The following is a 27508-nucleotide window of genomic DNA, read 5'->3' as shown; positions in this document are numbered from 1 at the left end:
TTCTCCAGTTTCAATTAGTATATGCTTCTTAGGTTATTTGAAGTCCATTGGTGAGAATGTGGCGGCACGGTGGCCGACTGGTTAGAGCGTCAGCCTCACAGTCACAGCCTGAGGACCGGGGTTCAATACCCGGCCCCGCCTGTGTGGAGTTTGCATGTTCTCCCCGTGCCTGCGTGGGTTTTCTCCGGGCACTCCGGTTTCCTCCCACATCCCAAAAACATGCATGAATTGGAGACTCTAAATTGCCCGTATGCATGACTGTGAGTGTGAATGGTTGTTTGTTTCTATGTGCCCTGCGATTGGCTGGCAACCAGTTCAGGGTGTACCCCGCCTCCTGCCCGATGACAGCTGGGATAGGCTCCAGCACGCCCGCGACCCTAGTGAGGAGAAGCGGCTCAGAAAATGGATGGATGGATGGATGGTGAGAATGGGAGTGTGAACGGTTTGTCTAATTAGTGCCCTGCGATTTAATGGCAGCCGCTGTACACTGCCTCTAACCCTAAGTTAACTGTGATCGCCTCCGCCATGACCCTAATGAGGACAAGTACTATAGTTCTCTTATTGTACATTGTATTTTCTAAACAGACCAAAAATGGCTGCCTACCAGTTACAGACAAGCAGGGGAGAGAAATGACACAAAAAAATGATGCAGTTGGAGTTTGCCTTTTGACAATGTCGAAAATATCATCACATGATGCTTCACGCAAGATTTGAGTTGTATGGAAGTGAAGTTAGCAGAAGTGAAGTAGAACAACTACAGTAACAGATGACAGTCTGCAGAAGACATGTATATTCCACTATCATTTGCTTCTTTCACTATAAGACAATGTTATAGAAATAAATTGGCCTCTGATAATGTTAGTAAATATAAATACTGTCTATGTAATGTGTGTACCAAAGTGTAAGTTCACCTGGGGATGCTAAGACACTCCCAATTCAGGAGTAAGCTTGCCATTAGGACAACACAGCAGCGGGACCACGATGTGCGAGTAGATCAAACACCCAATCAGATCCACCGACCTGCAACCTGCCTACAAGAGTATTAAAGCTTTGCAAGCCATAGCGTCGGAATCAGAATCATCTTTTTTGGCGAGGTATGTTTCAACGCACAAATTGTCTCCAGTAGTTGAAGCCGGTCACAGGCAAGGTGAGTGATGGGGCCCTCCTTACGGCCTCGGATGCAATTGACTCGGTGGTTGGAACTTTTGAGGGCTTGTTTTACTTGGTGAGCCACCTGTCAATGAGTTGGTGCCCTCAGTTGAGCAGGTTTGTGCTGCACAGCTGATATCAAAAGGTGACAAAACACCATGTACTTAAGTACAAGGAGGCCTACAGATACTTGTGTTTAAAAAAATAAAAAATACAAAAAAAATACAAAAAAATCTGGTTCAAGTAGAAGGATTGATTCAACTCCTTTACTTGAAGGGAAGTTTGCCATTTCAAAACTGCTAGCAATATTTGAAGGTAGGCCCACTTAACTAATCCTCCCACCACCCCCACGCCCACCCCCAAGTCTCTGAGCAAAGCCACGCCCCTCACTAACTTGAACGTGCACTGTAAACAAGCTGATGTTAGCCACAGCTCCTGCTGCTGTTGGTAGCACGACTTATTCGTGATGGTGTTGCTACAACACAAAATGTTATCGGTTTCAAGTTTTATTTATTGGAATGTACCATCAATTAAAATTCAACAAGAGGTGTTAAACTTACCCGTCGAGCGGAACTGTTGCTAATTCCGTGTTTAGGGGACAAACTTTTGCTTTAAGCTCAATTCTGACAGGATAATCAGCACTGAACTGATAAAAGTTCCTTTGCTGAATTTGACCGGAAAATATCGTCATGTTTATCGGTATGTGTACCCACAGTATATCAGGTTCACTGTAATTGACAAGTAAACAGGTCAGGGTGTATTCAGCCACTCACAAGTCAGCTTAAGAGATAATTTAACCAACTGACTTAATTGTTGCTATGGCAAGGAAACTATTTTGTAACATTAGGCGACATCAGAGCTCAGTGATCAGTTTAACAGAGACTGCTCATTAGTGGTTGAAAGAAGTTTTCACTCTTGTCCTGACTGACTCAGCAATATACACTGACAATTAGTCAAGCCATTACCAAGTAGGTAATATTTCTGGTTGTTGAGGTAAGCTTTTGGGAGCAAACAAAGTTGTCGAAATACTGAAATGAAAACACAGAAGCTAAAGAATGTCTTCTTTCACAATGAAAGTGTGTCTGTGTAAATGCTTGTATGGGCGGTGTCACAAACAGACAGACGGTACAGTGTATGATGTCACGGAAGCCATCAGTATACCAAACCTTTGTTCGTCTCTATGAGAATGTGTTGGTCTGCTGACACGTGGTTTTCTTCACCTCATAGAACCCCACAAACCTGGAACCTGTGACATTTATGAGAAACAGATCTTGGTTATGTGAAAGCAGGTTGAATGTAACACCTCTATATCTCTCTTTCACACACACACACAAGCACACACTAGAGATCTGTTATCTTGTAAAATAACTGGAACTCATGGAAACCTTGGGCTGGAATTCACCCCTCCGATACATTGCGATGTTGCTTATATTTCCTACAACTTCCAGCAAAGGTAAATGAACTTGAAAATAATGCTATTCATTTGTAATATTCTTTAACCTACTGATTTCCTACTTCCTGTCTACAAACGTAATCCTAGCAAAGTGCAGGATATGATGCTTATCTGATATATAATGTCTGTGGTCAGACTTTTCAATGCAAGATTCTCCTTTGGATGTAGAATGTCATAGAAAAGTTATTTTATTTCAGTAGCTCAATTACGTGTATATCATACAGACTCATTAAACACATGGGAAAATACTTTTCAGAGGGACAATTCCTACCTAATTTCTATATTGAAATAGATTTTGATGTTTTTGTTTAAATTTTAATTTCTTGAGATGATTATTTTTTTTTATTTTAAGTAGCCCAAATTCATCAAAATGATAAAAAAATGTAATCCTGAAAAATTTAACTGTGTGTAGTGAATCTACTGTATATGTTTTAACTTTTTGATTCAAACTACTTCAATAAATACATTTTCCTTTGATTTTCTAATTTATTAAGATGCACCTGTATGTGTAGAGAGTCATTGTCATTATTTCAATACTTTTAAAGTTAGCTGGGATAGACTCCAGCTACCCAGATGGATGAATGAATATTCATACTGTGGGTCACATTGTCTTTCAACACTGAGACTGACTATCAAGAGTGTTGCTGTTGTAAAACAGTTGGGGGTTTTGTTCCGTGCTCAAGGGCATTTTGACATTACTCTGGAAGAACACCATCTATCTGTCCATCCATTCTTAAAAAAAAAAAGAAAAAAAACTTGTGCTTGACTTTGATATTGATGACGATGATGACCAATAACAAACAATGGCCAATGTATGTGTTCTGAAGCTTACTTTCACAGTTTCAAGCAGCAATGAGGTCATTCTATTCCTTTTTTCACTGAATGACTGAAAACTGAAAAACTGAGAATCAGATCAAGTCATAATGAGATTATTTGTGGCATATTTCTTCCAAAAAGGGTCAGAATGTGAGGCTCCTTCAAGTCCTCAGTGCTTCAGAAGAAACAACGAGGAGACTGTTTATGAGTGTGAATGGCAAATGAATACAACACAGAGAGATGTGACATTTGACCTCTACTTCAGGTAAGAACTGAAGTGTAAGTTAAGGATAAGTCAATATCAATGTTAGGGGTGAGCATCGGACTAAAATGAAAACTATTAAAAACATTTTAAATGCTATCAGTTATTTGATTGGTATTTTCGATTGATTATTTTTAAAGGAATAGGAGGAGTTATGAACTCCTGTCAGTGTCATTTTGAGTTGAATAATGCTGCCTGCAGGCAGCGTAAATGTGCAGTGGTACGTTGACTTACAAGTTGAGTTCATTCGGTGACCAAGCTTGTAACTTTAATTTACTCATATATTAAATACATTTTTCCTATTGAAACAAATTGAAATGTCTTTACTCTTTTCCAGCCCCAAAATATATGTATTTGTTTTAAATTATATTTGAACTATTTGACACCCAAAGATACACTTATTTGTGGATTTGTTTTCATTTGTTTCCCATTTTTTTCAATTTTATTTTTTTATTTATTTTGGGGTCGGTGGGGGGACCAACCCTGAAACACTTCTCAGTGGTTTGTCCCCACTTATTCAATCATTTTGGCAACTAGGCTGGGAAAAGATCCAGAGCCACTTTCAAACTGCGGCTAGAGTCTGGCTGCCGGACTAGACTGTCTGAGTAACTATCATGTAGTTGCACTGTCTTGTAGAAACACCCACATGCTGCCATTGTGTTTTGTTTGTTGGGGGCACAGATTAGTGTTAGCGTCGGATAAGCGGCACAACCTTGATTGCACCGTAAAATTGTTGACGCAGAGCATTTTTTTTTTTCTTTGTTTGGTGACATGATCATGTGCCACATACACACATCTGCTGGCACCACCCCTGGTTGTCATGGGAATTAAATCCATGCTCACCATTGGCTCAGAGTGTATGGGGTGCAGTGTCCATTCCATCACTTGCATAACATAGGGCCACCTTCTCAAACAAAAAATTTAGTAAGACAAGAAAGAGAGTGTGTAAAGTGCAGAGGTGGGTACGGATTTACTCAAGTACATTTTGGATAAATTGTACTCGTCAGAGTAGTTTTCATGAAGCGTTTACTCGAACATTGATGTTAAGAAGAAACGGTATTTTTACTCCAGTACAACTACATTCATTCATTCATTTTCCGTACCGCTTTTCCTCACTCGGGTCACAGGCGTGCTGGAGCCTATCCCAGCTAACTCTGGGCAAGAGGCGGGGCACACCCTGAATTGGTCGCCAGCCAATCGCATAGCACATATAAACAAAGAACCATTCACACTGACATTCACACCTACGGGAAATTTAGAGTCTTCAATGATCCTACCGTGCATGTTTCTGGGATATGGGAGGAAATTGGAGTACCCGGAAAAAAACCCACAGAGGTACAGGGAGAACATGCGAACTCCACACAGCCGAGGCCGGATTCGAACCCGGGTCCTCAGAACTGTGAGGCAGATGTGCTAATAATCTACATGTTCCTCACTCCTTTCATTTATCAATATCAATTGAGATACTTTCAAATGAAAGCAGGTGACAAACATGTTATTAAAACCTGGGGGGAAAAAAGCATAATGTGTCCTATAATTGCTTCAAAACACAATTAATCACTTCCACAAAATCTACCAAAATCTTAACAATCGATTAACTGATTATGTTCATACCTAATCCATGTCCTTTATCTACTTTCTGTCTACATACTCAAATCAGCAGTGACATAAGATTTGAAAACATTCAAGAAACCCGCAAAGAGATCAATGACGAGGACCTCATCAAAAATGAACATGTTGACATTTGGGTGGAAGCTCAAGCAGGAGAATCTGTGTGCACCTCAACCAGCACCTCTGTTATACTTAACGAAACAGGTGAGAACAGTCCATTACAGGTTAGTATGGAATGCAATACAGTATTTTTTTGGGGGGGGAAGGGAGGGGTTCAAAAGTTATGATGGGTACTGCGACACCATATGTCACCATGTTGGTGTTCCAGCCACATTGATGTGGTACAAAAAGCGTCAAGAAAGGAATGGCAAGAAAGCAAAATACAGATGCATGCCAAAAAAAAATGTGCAAAAAAATGGCAAAATGAAGCCATGTTGCTTTATTGTGATTAGTATTGTATTAGCTGACAATAACATGCTCCTCATCAACAGTTAAATTTGAAGCACCACAAGACATTTCAGTGGCCTGGTTTCAAAACCACCTCAACGTGACCTGGAACGCTGCAGAGAAATACCCGGCCTTGGCTGAGGTCTGGTTTCAAATAGATGAAACAAAGCCGTGGGAAAAGGTTGTTTTTGACAAATCCTGTGTGTCCAATGAATGTGTTTTCTTATTCTAATAATAATTTCATTTATTTTTTCATTCCTTTACAGAGACTGAACACCACACAGTTCACGCACAGTCAGAAGGCATGTGAGTACTGTCATATTGAAAAGTTAAGTCAACTGCTATTTCTTTTTTGTTCCTTGTTAAACAAAACCAATCATAAATGTTATTCATCAAAAATACTGATCTAAGTAGAGTTATTCTGCACTCAGTGGTCACAACATTAGGAAGTTATACCACCGAGTTCAGTACAATATGACACGATTGTGACACCCGATTGTGGTGAAGGACCCCAATACAAAACACGGATCCACCGGACAAGTTGGAAAGGAATGTAATAATCAATTTAAGATCAACTGTGACAGGTCAATTCAAAGCCAGGATACAAAGCCGTTCACTTCACAGTCGAGAGGGTCAGGCTTTGAAGATAGGGAAGTTGTCATGGGCCAAACTAATGCAATGTTCCATAATCCACAGATAGGTCAGGAAATGCTCAGATTTCACTGTTGTCGTAATCCACGATTCACAGATAGCAGAATAGCACCCACACCTTGCTGATTTTGTAGCAGAATCCCCCACAGACAGGAACAGGCAAATGTGATAAGGTAGAACTCTCACTGGATCGTGTTGTACCATCTTGCATGTATGATTGTTGGACACTCTGACACTGATTGCATCATCAACAAGGCCTTAAATAAGAAGGTGTATCTGACTGTGGCTAGTAGAACATGATTGGCTGACAGAATAGCTGTCTAGTAGAATTTGATTGGCTGACAGATTGGCTGTCTGTCAAGGCAGACTGTGACAGTATAACTTTATATTAAGTCCCTACTCAGTGTTTTTTCTTCTTTTGTGGGGGTTTGAGGTAGACTGTCAGATGAATGAAGACTGACATTATACGAACATTAAAAGTGACTACAGATACCTACAGAAAAATATTTGAAAATATCAAGTTTATTTCTTCATGTCTTTTTTTCTATTTTCTAAGCAGACCAGTTACTTGTTGAAAATCTGCAGAAGCATACATCCTACCAGCTGAAACTCAGACATCGGACCAAAGTGACCCGTAACCCGCTGTGGAGCGATTGGTCTCCACTCGTGATTGTTCCTGCAGGTGAGATCACAACATCTATTGTAATGTATTAGTGGTATTATTGTTAAATTGAGACATTCACTAAGTCAGACATTGAAGCATTATTTTGTAAATTTCAAAGACCATCATTTGGCTTTCCACTGCAGAGCTTGAAGATAAAATGGAGGTTAACGTGACATTGGAAAAGTTAGAAGGTGCAAGGAAGGTCACTCTCATATGGAAGGTAAGCCAAAATTGGGACAATACCTTTGGTTATGGACTGGAGTAGTATGTGGCCAATGTGCAATAAATGTTCCAAATCCACCATTTTCTAAATTATTATGCATATAGGAATGAATTTAAACAAGCATTTGAAGTTTTGCACATGATGGTTCCCCTCTTTACTGATATAAATTTCAAACATACTTGATTATTGCAATAGTTTTAAAGATGAGCCTGATTAAAGGAAAATTACTCAAGGAGGATATTCCACTTTATTAAGTCACAGTTTTTATTTAATAGGCAAAAAGAAGCATCTTTCTGCTGATGAGCATTGAACATTGTGAGGAATTACAACACTGGACATTTCTGTTGTATTTTGTGCTTGTATTTTGTGCTTGTGCTCATCTATTATTCATCTATTTAAATTAATGTTGCTACGTTGGAAAAAAAATATTAATAAAAGGTGTACCTCCCGCGAGCGGCAACCAGGGAGGTAGGTAGGTATTCAGCCACCAGGGAAATTAAAACTCACTTTTTTTTTTTATAGATACAGAAATAAAACAGAGGTCATAATTCCAAGGTGGTCTGAAGGACCACAGAGTAAGGTGCATGGTAATCAGTGTGTGCCGCATGGCATGCGGGAGGAAGGATTTGCTCAGTGTGTCTGGACAAGAGCAGTGACAGCAGCCTGTCACTGAAGCTGCTCTTCTGCATGCCTATTGGATCTCACTGAGGATGTGTCTTAGTCACCAGGTACAGTTGTGCTCTTTAAGTCTAACTGAGCTACACTCTGTCCCTCAGCCGGTTCACCATGCAGCAGCAGTACCCGAAGTGAACTACATCCTGAGGGACACACAGTCTTCCAGAGGATGTCCTTGTATGAAGACCCATCCCACCAACAGGACAGAGTACACAGACTATGTTTCCTACTCTCCGGTAAACTTCTCTGTTATTGCCAGAAACGCAGCAGGCTCTTCTCCCACAGCCATCATACACATCCCAGCAGAACCTACTCCCGATTTAAAACGTACGATTTACAAAGTCAACTTGGAATTGAGAGCTGCATGTACTGTATACCATACGGACAAAAGAATTGGGACACATGTTCAATTACACCTACACGAGGTAACAATTAAAGATAATATTGTATTTCATCCAGAAGAACATTTGTAATTTGAGAGACGCCCAAGCTCAGCATCCCTGTTGTAGTTCATCCCAAAGGTGCTTGATAGGGTTGAGGTCAGGGTTCTGTGCGACTTCTTCCACCGTGCACTGGGGCACAATCATGCTGGAAGAGATGAAAGATGGGTTATTAGCCCATTTCTGATTGATTAATTTATCGATTGATCAAGAGTTGCGTTCCAACACTTTTGTCCATAGTGTACAGTATATTTATCCAGAAATGGCTATTATATTATAAATGTTGTTGTTTGTATTTTGCAGCTTGTAATAAAACATTACTGGATAAAAAACTGAACAACACCACCTGCCACGAGTGGTACAAACAACAAGATGGAGACTTAAGGCTTGTGGCAAGGAAGACTAAAAGAGACATGAAGCATTTTAGAAACAGTAAGTTGCTGTTAAATGGGGAAGATGCCACAAAAACTAGACATAAATAGTTCCTATGTACAGTTGAAACTAGATGTTTACATACACTATGCATCCATTTTCCGTACGCTAGTCTATAAAAAAAAAAAAGACTTTTTTTCCCCTCACTATCTGACATGAAATAGAACTAAACTTCTTTTTCTAGGTCAATTAAATGTCAGAATAATGAGAGAACGTAAATCTACTGTATGTAAACATCTCACTTTGAAGAAAGTCATGAAAAATTGTATACAAAAATATTTCATTATTCTGGCATTTAACAAAAGGAATCAGCCGAGATGGGCGTCAGCAAACCCGCGACCCTCTTGAGGATAAGCGGTTCAGAAAATGGATGGATGGTTAATTTTGGTCATCGTAATTGACCTAAAACAGGAAAAAGGACTTTCCCACAAACTGCATCGGCTATAAGCTAAACTAGACCACAAGCAAATGGTTGTACACTTGTAGATCAGTTTTAATTTCATGCATTTTACCAACTCATTATACTTGGTCTTGTTACCTTACTTGCAGTAGTTATGTACTGTATAATACCTTTGTTTGACTGTTTGTCTTTGTTATATAGGCATCGAGGACTATGTGGGTTACATTTACTTTGAGCACCTGTGCATCAACGAGAGACCAAAGACTGTTCAAATGTGCCTCTTTTATAAAAATGAAAATGGTAGGTTAATTGGAGCATGATCATCACAGTTACTGTTTACCTAATGGTGAAAAGGGGAGGCTTGTAGTTTGTATTAGTTTGCGGGGTAAGCATTTAATTAAAAATTCTCTTTAAAAAGGCTTTAGGTCGCTTCTTAATTGGCTTTTGTACTGTTTCACGTCACAATCACTGAGCTCGTGGTTCGTCCAAACTTTGTGTTGACCACATTGATGGTAAATATTCCCCTGGCGGATTTGATGAATTGTCTCCACTGCAGTGATAAGGACTCTCCATTGGTCTGTTAAGTGTGAAGAAAGAAATCACGATGCGCAATAACACAAACAGAGGTCGTCTTTTAAATGGCAGAACCGTGACACGCCCCTTCAAACTCTCAGACTTTGTGCCTCCAATCAAGATACAGACATAATTAGGAGCTCACAGTGCTACCAAGCTTAATATAATTAATAATGTTATTATTTTAGGCTAGTAAAAAAATAATTAAGCCAAGATGGAAGATAATATTTCTTCAGCAAGCCATCTCCGACTGCCTGCCGTGTTAATGCTTTTTCGACTGTTGGTCATCGGACAGGAGTGAGCAAAACTGTGGCTAATCCTTGTTCAACGTGAACGAGAGGAGCCGGCTAGTACTACAAATAACTCCGAAATTGCAGACCCTCCAACTCTCCAAGCTCATTTAGGTCAGCAGTATGGATGTATTTCGCCTACCTGAGAACAGAGATGGAAATCATGTGGTCAACAAGACCCAGAATATTAGCCATTCAATGTTTAAAAAGATCTTCCCCAAGTCACGTCTGACATGTTAACATGCGCCTTCAAAGGCACCATCCCGAGATTAATTTAGGTGAGAGACAGAAGAAAATACAGGCAGAGTATTTGTGTCTCCCGCTTTATGTCGAGAAGAAATAACACAAAATACTGGTTTTCCTTTGTTGTTTTCTTCTGTCGCATTTCATTCTCAATTAAATTCAACATAGCTTTTAACTCAAACTGTCTTCGTCCCTTCAGTTCCAAAAATAGCTCCCCAAGACTTGTTCACCTATAATGAAACACATACTTCTGCCTCACTGTCTTGGAAAGCCATTCCCACTGAGGACAGGCGAGGTTTCCTCACACAATACAATGTGTGCAGTGTGCAAATAAGTTCTGAGGATGAGCACTATCGTAAGTACATGACTTAGATGACCCAAAGGTTCACCGCACATTCTCTTGTTTTAAAGTTTTATTATCATTTCAGTGCGTATACAGTGACATTCCCTAATGTCATTTGATTTCAGATTGTCACAGCGTACCAGCTTCCTCTGTGGAATACCATCTGGACAACTTGACACCAGTAACAAAATACATCACTGTAGCAGGGGTGACACGAGCAGGAGAAGGTCCGAAGGCCACAGTAACGTTCAGCACACAGCCAATGAATCCTATGAAAGGTAGTGAATCATCCATTCCATACAGTAGTATGCATGGTAAGGGAGTGGTTTTCTAACATTCATTTTTTTCTGACCAATAGAATGGTTCAAACTTGCCGTGGTTATGGCATTCCTGTTCATCTTTCTTTTAATAGTGTGCACGTGTGTCTGGAAAAGGTAGGTGAGGCCTGCTTTATGCAAAGTACATTTTAAAGTAAACTAATTTGTGATAAATAACAAACACGGATTGATACCTTTATAGGGCCTTAAGTGAAATACCAGGAAATGAAACTTTCTTTGTGCAGCACGGTAAAGTAGTGGTTAGCATGTTTGACTCACAGTTGAGAGGTTCGACAGTGGGATAGGCTCCAACTCAACTGCCACCCTAATGAGGACAAGCAACAAGCACGATAAAAAAAATGGATGGATGGACAAAACTTCCTAAAAAAAAATAGTAACTTGGAAAGAATTAAAACAGTCTCACTTTTTAAAATCGTTCATTTTGACATTATACTTCATTACATTGTTTCTTTGGCATCATTATTTTTTTTTGCTAATAGCCTAGTGAGCTGTGTAGGGTAGCCAGCGCACTGGTAACTGTGCCGACAAATTACAGAAAATGTACAATATTACAGCATTCACTATCAGTTCAACTTTTATGATAGGGGACTTTGTCAAAATACTTTGTGAACCTTTAAAAGCCACAGTACTTTTCACTGATGCTCAAATGTGAACCAAACTAGTCAGAGTCCAGAGGTGGCAAAAGTACTAAAACTCTTAATTAAGTAGAAGTACAGTTGACTTTACCTCTATGTCTCTCTACAACCCCAATTCCAATGAAGCTGGGATGTTGTGTTAAACATAAATAAAAACAGAATACAATGAGGCAGCACGGTGCCGACAGGTGAGATCGTCTACCTCACAGTTCTGAGGACCGGGGTTCAATCCCCGGCCCCGCCTGTGTGGAGTTTGCATGTTCTCCCCGCGCCTGCGTGGGTTTTCTCCGGGCACTCCGGTGTCCTCCCACATCCCAAAAACATGCGTGGTAGGTTAATTTACGACTCTAAATTGCCCGTAGGTGTGAATGTGAGAGCGAATGGTTGTTTGCTTCTATGTGCCCTGCGATTGGCTGGCAACCAGTTCAGGGTGTACCCCGCCTCCTGCCCGATGATACCTGGGATAGGCTCCAGCACGCCTGCGACCCTAGTGAGGAGAAGCAGCTCAGAAAATGGATGGATGGATGGATGAAGAATACAATGATTTGCAAATCATGTTCAACCTATATTTAATTGAATACACTACAAAGACAAGATATTTAATGTTCAAACTGATAAACTTTATTGTTTTTAGCAAATAATCATTATCTTAGAATTTTATGGCTGCAACATGTTCCAAAAAAGACTGAGAAAGTTGAGGAATGCTCATCAAACACCTGTTTGGAACATCCCACAGGTGAACAGGCTAATTGGAAACAGGTGAGTGCCATGATTGGGTATAAAAGGAGCTTCCCTGAATTGCTCAGTCATTCACAAGCAAAGATGGGGCGAGGTTCACCTCTTTGTGAACAAGTGCGTGAGAAAATAGTCGAACAGTTTAAGGACAAAGTTCCTCAACGTACAATTGCAAGGAATTTAGGGATTTCATCATTTACGATTCATAATATCATCAAAAGGTTCAGAGAATCTGGAGAAATCACTGCATGTAACCGGCAAGGCCGAAAACCAACATTCAATGCCCGTGACCTTCGATCCCTCAGGCGCCACTGCATCAGAAACCGACATCAATGTGTACACGTCAGAAAACCAATGTCAGTAAATAGAGTTCGCCGCTACATCCGTAAGTGCAACTTGAAACTCTACTATGCAAAGCAAAAGCCATTTATCAACACCCAGAAACGCCGCCGGCTTCTCTGGGCCCGAGCTCAACTAAGATGGACTGATGAAAAGTGGAAAAGTGTTCTGTGGTCCGACGAGTCCACATTTCAAATTGTTTTGGGAAATTGTGGACGTCGTATCCTCTGGGCCAAAGAGGAAAAGAACCATCCGGACTGTTATGGACGCAAAGTTCAAAAGCCAGCATCTGTGATGGTATGGGGTTGTGTTAGTGGCAATGGCATGGGCAACTTACACATCTGTGAAGGCACCATTAATGCTGAAAGGTACATACAGGTTTTGGAGAAACATGCTGCCATCCAAGCAACGTCTTTTTCATGGACGCCCCGCTTATTTCAGCAAGACAATGCCAAACCACTTTCTGCACGTGTTACAACAGCATGGCTTCGTAGTAAAAGAGTGCGGGTACTAGAGGCCTGCCTGCAGTCCAGACCTGTCTGCCACTGAAAATGTGTGGCGCATTATGAAGTGTAAAATACAACAACGGAGACCTCGGACTGTTGAACAGCTGAAGCTGTACATCAAGCAAGAATGGGAAAGAATTCCACCTACAAAGCTTCCACAATTAGTGTCCTCAGTTCCCAAACATTTATTGAATGTTGTTAAAAGAAAAGGTGATGTTACACAGTGGTAAACATGACCCTGTCCCAGCTTTTTTGGAACGTGTTGCAGACATAAAATTCTAAGTTAATGATTATTTACTAAAAACAATCAAGTTTATCAGTTTGAACATTAAATATCTTGTCTTTGCAGTGTATTCAATTAAATATAGGTCAACATGATTTGCAAATCATTGTATTCTGTTTTTATTTATGTTTAACACAATGTCCCAACTTCATTGGAATTGGGGTTGTACTTCTTTCTCACGTTGTGTCATCGTCTGCAGGGGTTGAGAAAAGTAAAGAACATATTTTGACAAAGTACGGAGTATAAACTACTGATTTCTGTTTTCAAATGTAGGGAGGAAAAGTCAAATGTTTTTACAAAAATAAATACTCAAGTGAAGTACAGATGCATGAAAATCTACTTCGGTACAGTAATTAAAATAAGTATTTTGTAGTATTCCACTAAAGGGTTATTTTTAAGCAGATGTTGATGGCTCTTAACATTTGTTTTTTATATTCAGAATGAAAAAGAAGATGCTTCCTCCAGTACCAAAGCCTGGGATTACTTGGGATTTTCCCTCTCATCCAACATTGAACATTGAGGTAAATCTAAACATATTTTTTTTATAACATTAATCACCTGAATCATCTTTGCTTTGATGGTGAGTATAAAACAAAGAGGATTTGAAAAATACTTGTGTGCATGTGACTGTGTGTGACGTTTCAAGAGGAATAATTCCAAAAGTGAAAAAGGAGAAGGAAGTTAGAATTTGGTTATTATTTGATGTAGTTCAGGGAGGCGAGCAAAGGTGAAGTCCCTGCCATTGCTGAAAGATGATGTGAGACAACTTTAAACTTTTGTTTTGACTCAGAAGCAAAGCTCTGAGCATGCACTCCATTAACAGTTCTTATGGGCCATGGTATCACAAACTTTTAAAAAGTGGAAAATGATGACTATAATCTTGATGTCAGCCAGAGTAGGATCCTCTGATATCTTCACCAATAGCAGAAAAAGCTGGAGGAGAAGGAGGAGGAAGTGGTGCATGAAGTTACACTGCAGCAGTTGCAGTCAAAGGAGCACGGACTAAGTGAAGATGCAGAGGAGACCAACGTGTCATTAAAAATTTTTATGAAGCGGACAAGGGTGTCTTACGGGAGCAGCGACGATCCTTTGAGACCTTCTGCTATTCAACAAACACTGAGGGGTTCCAAAGAGGAGGAAATGCCATGCATGGAACAAGAGGATATGCTTGGTTTGCTGCTATACAGGAAAGGATTGGTGTTTGATATGAAGACGGACGAGTGTTAAATTGATTACTCTGAGATCATGTATATTTTCTCCAGAACTGTTCAATCACCGTCTTATTTACCTCATTTTCCAACCAAAGAACACCTCAAAATATGTCAGGATCAAGGATGAGGTTTAGCCATTTGTGACCGTAATATGGATTTTGAATAAAAAGCATTTAAGAAGAACATAGTTTATGCTTGAGTTTTCCACTGGGATCAATAAAGTCTGAGCAAATGGGAGGGGGACACACAGTTGTCTTTTTAGCTGTGCCATGGGTGTAGGCCCAGCCACCATGTACTCGCCCTGGTCCCTCACCTTGGACCTACCAATATTTGCCCTGTGTGAACCCACCAGGTGCATAATTCCCAGGGCATCTTAGCTTCTAGGATCATTGGGACACACAAACCCCTCCACTACAAAAAAATTCATTTAAATTTGATCATAGAGTGCTGTTTTTCCGAGTGACACAGAAGGGGCTTTCCCACTGCAGGAACCTCCCTAGTTACCCTGGTAGCTTGAGTTCACCCCACGTCCCCACCAAAAAAACAACCAGGGTACGGAAGGTTATTTATTTATTTAACCTTATCCAGGTAAGGTATTTGCAATGCAAACCGGGCTGCTGACAGCAGAGTAAAACAAAGCAAAATAGAAGCAAATACATATACAAACTGTACAATGTGATATATTAACAAGTTAAATATTACATTACATCATAGCACATGATGAATAAAAGGTCTATAAAAGGCATGTGAGCGGATATTCTCGAAAGCTGGAGAACTTGCATGAACATGAAGAAAAATGTAATCGCCTGAATGCCAAGACTTTAGAAAAACTTTTTGAATAAATAAATATATAAATAAATGTAAAGCCTGCAGATGACTGTAGATGTGATTTATTGTTCTCAAATTTGTAGTGGAACTGTGTAAGGATTCAGGCTCATATCCCTATTGCATTTTCCAGCTGATAAATCATAGCTATAGTCAACCAAAAGCTTCTGTTGCACAATTTTGGTATGTCATCTCAATAAAATAAAATAAATATATTCTAGTTTATTGAAATGTACCTGTATATAATAAAAGACTGTCTGCAGCCAGGTTGTCACTGCAAATGACAATCCGTTCTCAAATTGTCTCACCTGGATAAAGGGTTAGGTTTTAAAGGTATCAAAATGATTTGAAATTTAGATTAAGATATAAAATAAGACATTGAAAGCTTGAAATACCAGCATTTTTTTTTTATCCAGTAGGTGTCAGTAATGCGCAACATCCGCCTCATTTGCTTAAGCTACCTTGAACTAATTAGTGCGATGGAGAGACAAACCACATGGGCCACAGGAACCTTTTGCTATCAGGAACTCAAAGTTCCTGGGCTGGTTGGTGGAAAAGCCCCTAGAAAAGTTGGCGTGATACCGGCATTTGACCACTAGAGGAACCCATGTGTATTTTCAACATCCGGTATGCTGCTATTTTACGACAAAGAAGAATTGTCATCCATGTTGTGAACGTGCAAAGAAAAGCACATGAGGTTATTTTGTCTCAAGTAGAATTTGCCATCTTTTCGTGATTATTTGTTCATTACAAACGCGTGTTTGAAGCAAAATGAGTGACTTTTCGTCACTCGGGCTGTCAGAGTGGCTCATTAAACAGTGTAAGCAGTTGGGCATCAACAAACCAACTCCTGTTCAAGAAAATTGCATGCCAGCTATTCTAGAAGGTAAGAAAACCAAAATATAAACAACCTTATATGTTAATGTAACCAAAAGTTTGCACCCGGTACTTTGAGTACCTGGAAGGTAGAAAAGCGCTATACAAGTGAAAGCCCACTTACCATATATACAAAATGAAAAACGTTACGTTATCTCACCGTGCCTTCTTTTGCCACGAGACGTATTCTTCTGCCACTAACGTAAGGTAACGCGGTAATAAAGTTAGAATTACTGTGAATATATGCATGTAAAACACTTCTAAGCCTTAGAGAAAATGTACAATCAAATGAAAACATTAAGGCATTAAATGAGGGTGCCTTCTTGTGGCACTTGACACTGTATGTCGCGGCAGTAAACAGAGAACCACCTGCCCAGTATTTTGTGCTTTTTGCACCAAGGTCGTGACTGTATGGGCTGTGCCAAAACCGGAAGCGGCAAGACCGCAGCGTTTGTGCTTCCGGTGCTACAGAAACTGTCAGAAGAACCTTACGGCATCTTCTGCCTAGTGCTGACGCCCACCAGGTTGGTACTGCCGAATCACACTGCTGCATTTTAGGGTACATTCACATCTTAGGTTTTCATTTTACACACCTATGTTTTTTTTAAAAGAGACATGCATCTTTTTTTTCCGTCCTCAAGCATCTTAATAATAAAGCCCCTCCAACCAGCACTGCTGTGTGCTGCTACGTTCAGTGTCAACTCTGCTCTGAGTTTGAACACAAAATTCATTAGTATGATAATCTGAGTGTCACTGTGCTGTGATGCAGGGAGTTGGCATACCAGATCGCGGAGCAGTTCCGAGTCCTGGGGAAGCCATTAGGTCTGCGAGACTGCATCGTCGTAGGTGGAATGGGTAAGTGCGGGCAGTGCGAGCAGTGATCGAGGCGCCAAACATTGAATGCATGATGTGCTGTGTTCACGAACAGACATGGTGAGTCAGGCCCTGGAGCTTTCCAACCAGCCTCACGTGGTCGTAGCCACGCCGGGCAGGCTCGCTGATCACATTCGCAGCTCCAACACCTTTAGTATGAGGAAGATCCAGTTCCTGGTGAGTTTATTAAAAAAAAAAAAAAAAAAGATTGAAAGGTTATGCTCTCTCCGTAGCACCGGTATGATGCATTGTCTTTTAAACCCTGTTGAACTCTGTTATGACATATGAAGTAGTTATAGGGACACATAGTAATGGATAATATATATATATATATATATATATTCTATACATCCTCACGGGGGTCATGGGTGAGCTGCAGTCTATCCCAGCCAACTTTGGCCGAGAGGTGGTTTACACTACCCTCAACTGGTCACCGACCAATCGCAGGCCACATACAGTGGGACAAAAAAGTATTTAGTCAGCCACCAATTGTGCAAGTTCTCCCACTTATAAAGATGAGGCCTGTAATTTTCATCAAAGGTATACCTCACCAATGAGACAAAATCCATCCATCCATTTTCTTTTACCGCTTATCCTCATGAGGAAAAAAAATCCAGAAAAATCACATTGTCAGAATTTTAGACTGTATTAGCAAATTATGGTGGAAAATAAGTATTTGGTCAATAGCAAAAGTTTATCTCAATACTTTTTTTATATACGCTTTGTTGGCAATGACAGAGGTCAAACGTTTTCTGTAAGGTTTTCATACACTGTTGCTGGTATTTTGGCCCATTCCTCCATGCAGATCTCTTGAGCAGTGATGTTTTGGGGCTGTCGCTGGGCAACACAGATTTTGAACTCCCTCCAAAGATTTTCTATGGGGTTGAGATCTGGAGACTGGCAAGGCCACTCCAGGGCCTTGAAATGCTTCTTACAAACCCAGTCCTTCGTTGCCCGGGCGGTGTGATTGGGATCATTGTCATACTGAAAGACCCAGCCACGTCTCATCTTCAATGCCCTTACTGATGTAAGAAGGTTTTCAGTCAAAATCTCATGATACATGGCCCCATTCATTCTTTCCTTCACACGGATCAGTCGTCCTGGTCCCGATGCAGAAAACAGGTCCAAAGCATGATGTTTGCACCCCCATGCTTCATATTAGGTATGGTGTTCTTTGGATGCAACTCACCATTCTTTCTCCTCCAAACACAACAAGTTGAGTTTTTACCAAAAAGTTATATTTTGGTTTCATCTGACCATATGACATTCTCCCAAGCCTATTCTGGAACATCCAAATGCTATCTAGCACACTTCAGACAGGCCTGGACATATACTGGCCTAAGCAAGGGGACACGTCTGGGACTGCAGGATTTGAGTCCCTGACTGCGTAGTGTGTTACTGATGGTAGCCTTTGTTACTTTGGTCCCAGCTCTCTGCAGGTCATTCACTATGACCCCCGTGTGGTTCTAAAATTTGCCATCACTGACGTCATAGGCAGTTTCGTACTCCTTGAACGCTGGCAGCTTGATCCAGTCCACAAATGCACACACAGATGTAATTCTGAATATTACTTCGCGGCAGACTAATATGTGGCTTGAAGTTCCGCCTCGGAGTCACAGGAGTTGACGAGACCAGAAAAAAAATTCTGCCGCTTCTGCTCTTAATAAATCACGGTACTTTTACTCCGTTGCAATGATCTAAATGTCACTCGCTATTTTTATTGATCAATTATTGATTATCAACTATTTCGTGCGCGAGACTAAAACTTCCGCATCAGGCGCTGTTTGCGTCATCCAATTTAAGCGCTAGTGACGTTTGTCTAGTTCACCAATCAAACGACAAAGTCACATGACCTCACACTGTCGTCTTCCATTGGGCTTCCCGGACAGTCACTCTAGATAAGCCTGCCCTGCTGATCGTTGTGCGTACGTGGCGGCCATGTTCGGAAGGTCGTTGTTACCGTGAAGGCAACGGCGCGCAACTCGTCATGTTTACATTTAGACGAGCAAAAACGAGCTTTCATGTATTGTAGTATTTTTCTGGAACTGTCTGCCCAAATGTGGATATTTCAGCTCACTTATAACTTGAGAAAACACCGTGCAGATGTTTTGACTGTGCATACACACACACACACAGCAACATCAGGATTTGTACATTCACATTTTATTTTTATAATTGATGTTCATGCTGTTGTAAATAAAAAAAATCAGAAGTTACTATTTACTCAGTACTTGAGTAATAATGTCACTGCATACTTTTTACTCTTAAGTATTTTTTTTTGGAGGACTACTATTTACTTGAGTCACATTACTGTCAAGTAACAATACCCTTACTAGAGCACAACGTTTGGCTACTCTACCCACCTCTGGAGCGGACATCCTTTATTGCTAATCTTACGTTTAAGCAACATTTTTGCTCATCAGATCAGCCAGTGTGGTATTTGTTGCGCTGGTCTTTTGTATTTTCGCATTGAGGTGCTGCGGGTCGTGGCCCTGGTTGTGGTCCCAGTTTGAGGGAGATTATCAGTGGTCTTGTATGTCTTCCATTTTCTAATAATTGCTTTCCACAGTTGATTTCTTCACACCAAGCTGCTTGCCAATTGCAGATTCAGTCTTCCCAGCCTGGTGCAGGTCTACAAATGTGTTTCTGGTGTCCTTTGACAGCTCTTTGGTCTTGGTCATAGTGGAGTTTGGAGTGTGGCTGTTTGAGGTTGTGGACAGGTGTGTTTTATACTGATAACGAGTTTAAACAGGTGCCATTAATACAGGTAACGGGTCAAAGACAGAGGAGCCCATTAAAGAAGAAGTTTCAGGTCTGTGGGAGCTAGAAATCTTGCTTATTTGTAGGTGACTAAATACTTTACTGAAGAATGTACCAATAAATGCATTAAAAATCAGACAGTGATTTTTCTGGATTTAAAAAAAAAACATTCTCTTATTTTGTCTCTCATAGGTGAGGTATACCGATGATGAAAATTACAGGCCTCATCTTTTTGGGAGAACTTGCACAATTGATGGCTGACTAAATACTTTTTTGCCCCACTGTATAGACAGACATTCACAATGAGGACAATTTGGAGATTTCAGTGAGCCTCGCATGCATGTTTTTAGACTGTGGGAGGAAGCCAGAGTACCCGGAGAAAACCCACGTGACCTCCACACAGGGAAGGCCTGGATTCGAACACCTAACCTCAAAACTGTAAGGCGGAAGTGCTAACCACTTCAACATCATGCCATCCTGTATAGAAAATACTGTAATGGAATAAAAAATAACCTTTTTATGGGCGTTTTATGGTTTAAGCCTGAAAATAACCGTCACTCACATTGTAATCATATTGAAACTAACACACTTTTCAAACACAGTGAAATTCATTTATATGTATAACACAAAAGCAGTAGGTGTACCACTTTATCTGCCCTGTGATTGACTGGCCATTTCCCACCTAAAGACTCACCCATGACCCTAGTGGGAACAAGCACTCACTAAATAAATAAGAAGCATTGATGACTCTTCAGATTTAAATGTTGGGCCTTTGTTATAAACCATACTGCCAAAGTATTCGCTGACCTGTCTTGACTCACATATGATTTTAAGTGATATCCCATTCTAAATCCAAATGGTTTAATATGAAGTTGGTCCACCCTTTGCAGCTGTAACAACTTCAACTCTTGTGGCAAGGCTTTCAACAAGGTTTAGGAGTGAGTTTATGGACATTTCTGCCCATTCTTCCAGCAGCATAATTGTGAGGTCAAACACTGATGTTGGACAAGAAGGCCTGGCTCTCAGTCTCCTCTCTAATTGAATCCAAAGGTTCTATCGGGTTGAGGCTAGGACTATGTGCAGGCCAATCAAGTTCATCCATACTAAAGTCTCTCATCTTTGTCTTTATGGACCTTGCTTTGTGCACCGGTGCACAGACATGTTGGAACGGGGGAGACTGTAATCCCCAAACTGTTTAACTGCCCAAAATCTCTTGGTTTGCTGAAGCATTGAGTTCCTTTCACTGGAGCTCCGGGGCTAATATTTCAGATATTTCCAACTTTGTGGGAACAGTTTGGAGATGGCCCCTTCCTCTTCCAACATGACTGTGCATCAATGCACAATTAAAGTTTCATAAAGACATGGATGAGGGAGTTTGATATGGATGAACTTGACTTACCTGCACAATCCTGACCTCAACCTGATTGGAACACTTTTGGATGAATTTGAGCGGAGACTAAGAAGAGCCAGGGCTTCTCGTCCAACATCGGTGTCCAACCTCACAAATGTGTTTCTGGAAAAATGGACATAAATTCCCTTAAACACACTCCTAAACCTTGTGGAAAACCATCCCAGAAGAGTTTAAGATGTTATAAGGGCAGAGGGGGGACCAATGTCATTAAACCCTATGGATTAAGAGTGGGATGTCACTTAAATTCATATCTGATACAAGACAGGTGAGTGAATCCTTTTGACAATATAGTGTACAACATGACATGTCGTCTGCCAGATTTTGGACGAGGCAGACCGGCTGCTGGAGCAGGGCTGCACAGACTTCACCAAAGACCTGGAGGTGATCCTCAGGGTGCTGCCGGCCAAACGTCAGACTCTGCTGTTCAGCGCCACGCTCACCGACACGCTGCAGGACCTGAAGAGCATTGCCATGAACAGACCTTTCTTCTGGGAGAGCACGTCCGAGTGAGTATTCCGCAGATCACGTGACGTGATGGTAAGTGACGATGTCTGTGGTAGGCTGCTACTGTACGTGTCGCCGTTATCAGGACTCGTACGGTGGAGGAGCTGGACCAGAGGTACATCCTGACTCCTGAGAAGGTGAAAGACGCGTACCTGGTCCACCTGATCCAGACCTTCACAGACGAGCACAACGACTGGTCAATAATCATCTTCACCCACACGTGCAAGTAAGACCTGATTAGGGAAGACATATTGACAGGTTTGAACATCACATTTGAATTTGTGTTTCACAAAATTTATTACTCTCAGCAAGACAAGCTTCTAAGGGTATGTTCGAAAATTCAGTCCAAGCTTGCCCTCTACACTCCGGAACGTTCGGAAACTCAGAGCGTTGTTGGAGTGTGCCGCAGCACACTCCCGCTGCTCTGACTGAGGAGACAGAGTGGCCGGAGCGTCAGGCAGTAAGAGATGTTTACAGGCAAAACTGACACATTCACTATGGTGGAAGCACTGACACAGTATTTAGTAGAAGCACCCTTTTGAGCTAATACAATCCCAAGTCTTTTTGGGAATGATGCAACAAGTTTTTCACACCTGGATTTGGGGATCGTCTGCCAATTCCGCCTTGCAGATCCTTTCCAGTTCTGTCAGGTTGGATGGTGACCGTTGGTGGGCAGCCATTTTCAGGTCTTTCCAGAGATGCTCAATTGGGTTTAAGTCAGGGCTCTGGCTGGGCCATTCAAAAACAGTCAGTTGTTCTGAAGCCACTCCTTTGCTATTTTAGTTGTGTGCTCTTGGTTATTGTCTTGTTTGAAGGTGAACGTTCGGCCCAGTCTGAGGTTCTGAGCACTCTGGAGAAGGTTTTCGTCAAAGATATCCTTGTACTTGGCCGCATTCATCTTTCCTTCGATTGCAACCAGTCGTCCTGCCCCTGCAGCTGAAAAACACACCCACAGCATGATGCTGCCACCACCATGCTTCACTGTTGGGACTGTATTGGACAGGTGATGAGCAGTACCTGGTTTTCTCCACACATGCCATTTAGAATTAAGGCCAACAATTTCTATCTTTGTCTCATCAGACCAGAGAATCTAATTTCTAACCAACTTGGAGTCCTTCAGGTGTTTTTTAGCAAACTCTCTCCCGAATGCTCAGTTTGGCCGGACGGCCAGCTCTAGGAAGGGTTCCGTTTGTTTCAAACGTCTTCCATTTAAGGATTATGGAGGACACTGTGCTCTTAGGAACGTTAAGAGCAGCAGAATTTTTTTGTAACCTTGGCCAAAGCTGTGCCTTGCCACAATTCTGTTTCTGAGCTCTTCAGGCAGTTTCTTTGACCTCATGATTCTCATTTGCTCTGACTTGCACTGTGAGCTGTAAGGTCTTATATAGACAGGTGTTTGGGTTTCCTAATCAAGTCCAATCAGTAAAATCAAACACAGCTGGACTCCAATGAAAGTGTAGAACCATTTTACGGATGATCAGAAGAAATGGTCAGCACTCCACTTAAATATGAGTGTCACAGCAAAGGGTTTGAATACTTATGGATGTGTGATAGATCAGTTTTTCTTTACTAAATCAGCAAAAAATTCCACAATTCAGTTTTTTTTCTGTCAATATGGGGTGCTGTGTGTATATTGAGGGGAAAAATTTACTTAAATGATTAACAAATGGCTGCAATATAACAGAGTGAAAAATTTAAGGGGGTCTGAAAACTTTCCGTACCCACTGTAAGTACTGATTTTTTTGGAATTTAAGTTTATTAATAACGCTAAGCACAATTTAGACATTTGTTTGTGAACGCGTCCGAAGAGTTTAGCCCATTTGCCCCCTTTTTATTGGAAAAACTCTGGCCCATGTGTCTGTTGTTAAATGTGGCCCTTGAGCACAAGCGTTTGCTGACCTCATTTCGTGGTGTGTTGTTCTAGTAGTAAGTGGTAAGAAAAGTGTTAAAAAGCAAGGTCTATGACATGTGGCTCACCTTTGCATTTCGCCTTCATCATTAAAGTTAAGTGTTATATATTTTTTTACAAATATTGTGGGTTTTTTGTTCTTTTTACAAGGCAGTTAAGAATGTTGTTTAATAATGTTCTGTACAGTTAGGTTTTAAAGGTTTGATGGCGAGTTTGACCCTGAAATGTATTTTTTTTCCCCCTATAATTGTTTCATATGCATGATTTTCTCTCTGGTTGGTACAAAAAAAAAAAAAAAACATGATTTTGGTTTTCCACAGGAGCTGTCAAATCCTTACCATGATGCTTCGGCAATTTAACTTCCCCACAATCTCCCTCCACTCAATGATGAAGCAGGTATGGAAGTCATTGTAACAGTGCAGTGACTTGAACTCAAGGTAACAACCTGAAATGGAGACTTAAAAATAGCAGAGCTTGCTCCTCTGTTGTACATCACTTTTAACAGTGTGAGGTGAACACTTGACTCTTTGGTTTTTCAGAAACAACGATTTGCCAATCTCGCCATGTTCAAGGCGAGTGTCTATAAAATCCTCATTGCTACAGATGTAGCGGCCAGGTGAGAAACTCTCAAGTTGCGCTGGGTGATTATTTAAAGTTTATTTGTCCGGCCAAAAGCACGTGCCCATTGATGTGACATGGCTGCAAACAGAGAGGAACTAGTTTCCGAAAGCTGTCAGTGTTAAAAACGATGACTTTTGCAACACCTCTAGCTGCGGAACCGGGTAATTTTTGGGGACTGTTTAGGCGTACTTTGTGTCATTTGGGATAGGGTTCCCAAAGTAACCCCAATTCCATTGTGGAACCATGGGGGCACCACATTTTGGGGTTTGGAGCGTTTTGGGAGCCCAAAGTGGAATCATTTTGCATTTTTTTTCTGTGGTACCTCACTTTGGACACAATGGCCCACTGCTAGGAGATCGGGGGCACTTTTCCACCACCCGGGGCGGGTGTAGGGGCCTTTGGGGGAACACCTCTGGGGCTGCCCAAAGGGTACTTAATACATTTTGGGGTACTTGGAAAGGAATCGTTGCCCTCTCTCCGTGAGTTTTGCTGCCGTCGCAATCGGACCACCCGGAAGCAAATTTCCGTTCCATAGGGTCGACCGACGTGGGACTTTGGGCGCTTCGCCGGGGGGTGGGGGGCGTCTAACAAAGGCCAGACACCAATTTTCGAGTCGTTCCCACCATTTGGGACCGAGCGGCAAGCTTGGGAAGCTTCCTGGGAGCCCCGCCCAGCACACCGCTGACTCAGTTGCAATGGTCCCGGGCTCCCTGTCACCATATTAAAATTTAAGACCCGTGGGACTTTGGGAAAGAACTTTTCTCCCACTCTCCAAACAAACAGTGTGGAGACTGGCTTCCCAACCCCTTTGTTGAGGCAAAAAACAGAAGTGAGAAAAAAAGTTGGCTTCTTTCTGCTTTTTAATCGTCACAACTATTACTACTTACTCTATACTTACTACACTACGCAGATGTATTTTTTTTTTTTACCATGATGATGCACACAATGTTATCTTGTAATTTTGGTGTAGCTTTTGGAAGTTCGCAGGCATCTGAAATCAAACGCACCCGTCCTGGACTCGCTGGAGAGGCACACTGAAATTACAGCCTCCTGCCTCGAAGCGTTTTGTGAGATAGGGGGAAAGAAGAAGTGCTCTCCATCCATTTTGGGGCACCTCCCGAGGTCCTCGACTGGCCCCTTTGCTATATTTTGGGGCACCTACGGAGGTCCTCCATGGCCAGTCTGCTACATTTTGGGCTCTAGTGGAGGAATCATGAGGGGCAGGGTCCAGTAATATCAGCCCACTTGGCTGCATAATGGTGACCAGTGGACGAATTGTGACGGGGCGGCTCGGTGAGGTACTTTGCCACGGAATGGGAACCGGCGGAGGAATGACGGGGAGGGAGTGGTCACCCAATCTGTGGAAGAGTCCCCAATGGTCCCCTAACAGTCATCAAATTGCCCCTTCCCTTAAGCTCCCAAAATTACCGAACGATTTCAGACAATTACAAAGAGTTCCCAGAGGAGTCCCAAAAAGTTGACTCAAGGAACAAATCCGTAGAGTACGTGTGCCATATGACACACAAGGAGCACCGTGGAAGGCAATTACAGTCTTAACGATTAAAATCAGATTTTTGTGGGAACATATTTTAAAGCCTTAGCAACCAGTCCTACTCTGAAGGAAGTGGAGTATTCTTTTTCAGTTATCAGTATTCATCCATACCCCCCTTTGACTTTGCTACAGGGGCTTGGATATTCCAACTGTACAGGTTGTAATCAATCACAACACGCCCGGCCTGCCAAAAATCTACATCCACAGGGTGGGCCGAACAGCCAGAGCAGGTAGTCACCAGTTCAAAGCCTGTAGGAAGGCTCAACAATTGCCGTTTGGTCATAGAATCCTTAACTGTCTGTCTCTCATGAGGTGTTCTTCCTCTGCAGGAAGGAACGGGGTGTCCATCACACTGGTGACACAGTACGACATCCATCTTGTCCACGCCATCGAAGAGCAAAGTCGTAAGCAATCCTCAAACTCTTAAGTTGGTGTATTTTGGTTTAGTCTATCCCATCCATTATTACAATGCAACAGATAGTTGGGTTTTTTCTTTCTTCAGAGTGTAAAATGAAGGAGTTTGCAGTGAAGGAGAAAGAAGTCCTGAAGATCATGACACAGGTCAACGTGACCAAACGAGAGTGTGAAATAGTATGCTCTTTGCTTCATTTGTCAGTTTTCACTCGGAATAAATGCACTCAATTGGTCTGCCTCATTGAAATACTGTTTTTCATAGAGACTTGAATCTACAGACTTTGATGAGAAAAAGGAGATCAACAAGAGGAAACAGATGATCCTGGAAGGAAAGGCAAGCGTCTTTTTTTGCTTTGGAAAAGAACAAATTTAACTGCAGTTACAAACAAATGTTAAGTTTCAGTCATGCTGCTGCTTGTAATGTAAAATACAATGTGTTTTCTGTTATGAAGCATTTTTTTTTTTTGTGGATATAAAAGTGGTTTGGGGGAGTACATTTTTGTTTTCTGAAAATTAAACTTGTCAGCAAGCAAACTGTGACCAAAACTGCAGACTTTTCTCATTGAACTACCATTTTGTGTGTTGAATAATAATAAAAAAGTTATTGGAACAAATACTATGTTTAGGAGTGATTAATGCTGAGAATATACTACCTTTAATTTGTGACAGCCTGATGATTCTCATTTGTTGCTTTTTTCTGGTTCCAGGATCCAGACTTGGAGGCAAAGAGGAAAGCAGAACTGGAGAAGATCAGGAGCCAGAAGAAGAAGTTCAAAGAGCAGATTCAGAAGAACATTGAGGGACAAAAACAAAGACAGCTCAATAGGAACTTCAAGAGCAAACATATGAAAAAGACAAAACAAGGAACCGATTGATACTTGTTGGGTGGTTTGATCTTTTATTACTGTGCAATATCAAATAGTTTCATATTTGTGACGTTCTGCAAATCAATATGACAATTTTATACCATAAAAGAAATACTCAGTTCTTGGCAGCATTTGATTCCATCACTTCACAGGAAATGAGACTGCTTGTTTGTACTTC

At 41.3% G+C, this 27508-nt stretch overlaps 2 protein-coding genes across 17 annotated transcripts in view; both read left to right on the top strand.

Moving 5' to 3' along the window:
* Nucleotides 1-14958, top strand: part of il12rb1 (interleukin 12 receptor subunit beta 1) — a 31671-nt gene extending 16713 nt beyond the window's left edge. For 10 of the 16 annotated variants that reach the window (XM_061778143.1, XM_061778144.1, XM_061778141.1 and 7 more), the window contains 15 exons: nt 1-2602; nt 3560-3683; nt 5341-5495; nt 5783-5919; nt 6005-6044; nt 6949-7071; nt 7197-7273; nt 8053-8278; nt 8695-8823; nt 9425-9523; nt 10529-10684; nt 10798-10950; nt 11031-11106; nt 13948-14029; nt 14433-14954. The exon at nt 1-2602 is cut by the window's left edge. In XM_061778143.1, coding sequence (XP_061634127.1) covers nt 2527-2602; nt 3560-3683; nt 5341-5495; nt 5783-5919; nt 6005-6044; nt 6949-7071; nt 7197-7273; nt 8053-8278; nt 8695-8823; nt 9425-9523; nt 10529-10684; nt 10798-10950; nt 11031-11106; nt 13948-14029; nt 14433-14735 — 1956 coding nt within the window. In that variant the 5' untranslated portion in view covers nt 1-2526 and the 3' untranslated portion in view covers nt 14736-14954. Of the gene's footprint in view, nt 2603-3559; nt 3684-5340; nt 5496-5782; nt 5920-6004; nt 6045-6948; nt 7072-7196; nt 7274-8052; nt 8279-8694; nt 8824-9424; nt 9524-10528; nt 10685-10797; nt 10987-11030; nt 11107-13947; nt 14030-14398 lie in introns of those variants that run through there. The other 6 variants (XM_061778146.1, XM_061778138.1, XM_061778148.1 and 3 more) reach the window with 6 other exon arrangements.
* A 1235-nt stretch (nt 14959-16193) lies between these two features.
* ddx49 (DEAD (Asp-Glu-Ala-Asp) box polypeptide 49) lies at nt 16194-27451 on the top strand. The gene is made up of 13 exons (XM_061778152.1): nt 16194-16430; nt 16821-16944; nt 17190-17275; nt 17349-17470; nt 21783-21970; nt 22054-22194; nt 24198-24273; nt 24417-24493; nt 26183-26280; nt 26380-26454; nt 26553-26641; nt 26727-26798; nt 27172-27451. The coding sequence occupies exons 1-13, from the start codon at nt 16316-16318 to the stop codon at nt 27337-27339; spliced, it is 1431 nt and encodes a 476-aa protein (XP_061634136.1). The 5' UTR covers nt 16194-16315; the 3' UTR covers nt 27340-27451.
* Nucleotides 27452-27508: the final 57 nt, after the last annotated feature.

The sequence above is a fragment of the Phyllopteryx taeniolatus genome, chromosome 7 (assembly GCF_024500385.1).
Source record: "Phyllopteryx taeniolatus isolate TA_2022b chromosome 7, UOR_Ptae_1.2, whole genome shotgun sequence".
Lineage (NCBI taxonomy): Eukaryota > Metazoa > Chordata > Actinopteri > Syngnathiformes > Syngnathidae > Phyllopteryx > Phyllopteryx taeniolatus.
This window is presented reverse-complemented; position numbering and strand designations above follow the sequence as displayed.